At 68.3% G+C, this 2,254-nt stretch overlaps 1 protein-coding gene across 1 annotated transcript in view; it reads left to right on the top strand.

Annotated features, from left to right (window-relative positions):
- The first annotated feature begins 169 nt into the window (after nucleotides 1-169).
- Nucleotides 170-2,254, top strand: part of LOC103897130 (autophagy-related protein 9A) — a 4,249-nt gene continuing 2,164 nt past the window's right edge. The window contains exons 1-6 of the mRNA XM_009277103.2: nucleotides 170-260; nucleotides 382-552; nucleotides 640-781; nucleotides 895-1,643; nucleotides 1,736-1,889; nucleotides 1,973-2,152. Of these exons, the coding sequence (XP_009275378.1) occupies nucleotides 232-260; nucleotides 382-552; nucleotides 640-781; nucleotides 895-1,643; nucleotides 1,736-1,889; nucleotides 1,973-2,152 (1,425 nt within the window). The 5' untranslated portion in view covers nucleotides 170-231. The remainder of the gene's footprint in view (nucleotides 261-381; nucleotides 553-639; nucleotides 782-894; nucleotides 1,644-1,735; nucleotides 1,890-1,972; nucleotides 2,153-2,254) is intronic.

Genomic DNA, 2,254 nt, shown 5'->3' with positions numbered 1-2,254 from the left:
GGAAGGAACGTCCCCACACTGCTGTGGATAGGGGGACAGGCGGGCTGGGGGGTGGGGGGTGGGGGGTGGGGGGCTGGCTGCTGCCCAGCCCTGCCTGCGGCAGGCACCGTGCCGGGGGGGGTGGGGGGACCCCGGTGCCGAGGGGGGGCAGGGGGTCCGGCACCACGGGCACATGCTCCTTAACGCACCCCCAACATCTACCACTTCCACCAGAAGAACGGCTTCGCCTGCATGATGCTCTCTGACCTCTTCGAGCTGGTGTAAGTACCGGTGGTATGCCCACCCCCACCTGCCATGCCGCACCGTGCTGTGCCATGCCGTGCCGCGCCGCGCCAGGCGGCCACGGAGCGAGGAGCTGTGCTGATCCCCCGCCGCCCCCAGGCAGTTCCTGTTCGTCGTCACCTTCACCACCTTCCTGCTGTGCTGTGTGGAGTACGACGTCCTCTTTGCCAACCGACCGCTCAACCACAGCCACACCGGGGGGGCGGCCCCCGACCGCAGCAAGGTGACGCTGCCCGACGCCATCCTGCCCGCCCCACAGTGCGCCCAGAGGTGAGGAGGGGGCGGGGAGCCACCGGCACGGCCATGCAAGGGGTCCCAGCACTGCCGGGTCCCCTCCTGACACGCGTCCCCTGCCAGGATCCGGGCCAGAGGCTGGGTCATCTTCCTGCTGGTGATGGCGGCCGTCTTCTGGCTGTACCGGCTGGTGAAGGTGCTCTGCAGCCTGCTCAGCTACTGGGAGATCCGCGCCTTCTACATCAAAGCCCTCAATATCCCCTCGGTGAGTGGTGCCATGGGGAGGGGGCTGGCGGGGCGGGGGCCGGCCATGCTGTGCCATGCCGTGCCGAGCCATGCTGTGCCGTGCTGGCATAGATTGGCATGTCGTTGGTGCAGGAGGGGCTGTGCAACTACAGCTGGCAGGAGGTGCAGGCACGGCTGATCTCGCTGCAGCGCCGGCAGCAGATGTGCGTGCACAAGAGGGAGCTGACGGAGCTGGACATCTACCACCGCATCCTGCGCTTCAAGAACTACACGGTGGCCATGGTCAACAAGTCGCTGCTGCCCGTCCGCTTCCACGTGCCGCTGCTGGGCCCCACCGTCTTCCTCACCCAGGGCCTCAAGTACAACCTGGAGCTGCTCCTCTTCTGGGGCCCCGGCTCCCTCTTCCAGAACAAGTGGAGCCTGCGGCCGCAGTGCAAGCGGGCAGGTGCCCGGCGGGAGCTGGCCCGGCGCCTGGCGCGCACCATGGTGCTGCTGGGTCTGGCCAACCTGCTGCTCTGCCCCTGTGTGCTGGTCTGGCAGCTCCTCTACGCCTTCTTCAGCTACGCCGAGGTGATCAAGCGGGAGCCGGGCAGCCTGGGCGCCCGCCGCTGGTCCCTCTACGGCCGCCACTACCTGCGCCACTTCAATGAGCTCAACCACGAGCTGCAGGCGCGGCTGAGCCGTGGCTACAAGCCGGCCACCAAGTACATGAACTCCTTCACCAGCCCGCTGCTCACCGTGCTGGCCAAGAATGTCGGCTTCTTCGCCGGCTCCATCCTGGCCGTGCTAATCGTCCTGACCGTCTACGATGAGGACGTGCTGACGGTGCAGCACATCCTCACTGCCATCACACTGCTGGGGCTGGTGGTCACCCTGGCCAGGTGGGTGTGCCGTGCCGTGCCGTGCCGTTGGCTGGCACAGTGGGTGGCGGGGTGGCTGAGCGGGAGGTGGGACACCTGCCCCCCGCCCGCAGGTCCTTCATCCCCGATGAGCACACGGTGTGGTGCCCGGAGCAGCTGCTGCAGCGTGTCCTGGCCCACGTCCACTACATGCCCGACCACTGGCAGGGCAACGCCAGCCGGTCAGAGACACGTGGCGAGATGGCGCAGCTCTTCCAGTACAAGGCGGTGAGCGCAGGCAGGGCCAGGAGGGTGGGTGGCGGGCCCCCCCCCCCCCCACCCACCGCCCCTGACCCCCTGCCTTCACGCAGGTCTTCATCCTGGAGGAGCTGCTGAGCCCCATCCTCACCCCCCTCATCCTCATCTTCGCCCTGCCCGCCCGCGCCCTGGACATCGTCGACTTCTTCCGCAACTTCACGGTGGAGGTGGTGGGGGTAGGCGACATCTGCTCCTTCGCCCAGCTCGACGTCCGCAACCACGGCAATCCCCAGGTGGGGTGTGTCCTGGGGTGTGGGGGGGTCCCGGGGATGGGTCCCGAGGTAGCAGGGTCCTGCACACGGCAGCCCTGCTCCCCCCCCTCCCCCGCAGTGGGT

This window comes from Aptenodytes forsteri, unplaced genomic scaffold (genome assembly GCF_000699145.1).
Source record: "Aptenodytes forsteri isolate BGI_AS27 unplaced genomic scaffold, ASM69914v1 Scaffold466, whole genome shotgun sequence".
In the NCBI taxonomy this organism is placed as follows: Eukaryota; Metazoa; Chordata; class Aves; order Sphenisciformes; family Spheniscidae; genus Aptenodytes; species Aptenodytes forsteri.
This window is presented reverse-complemented; position numbering and strand designations above follow the sequence as displayed.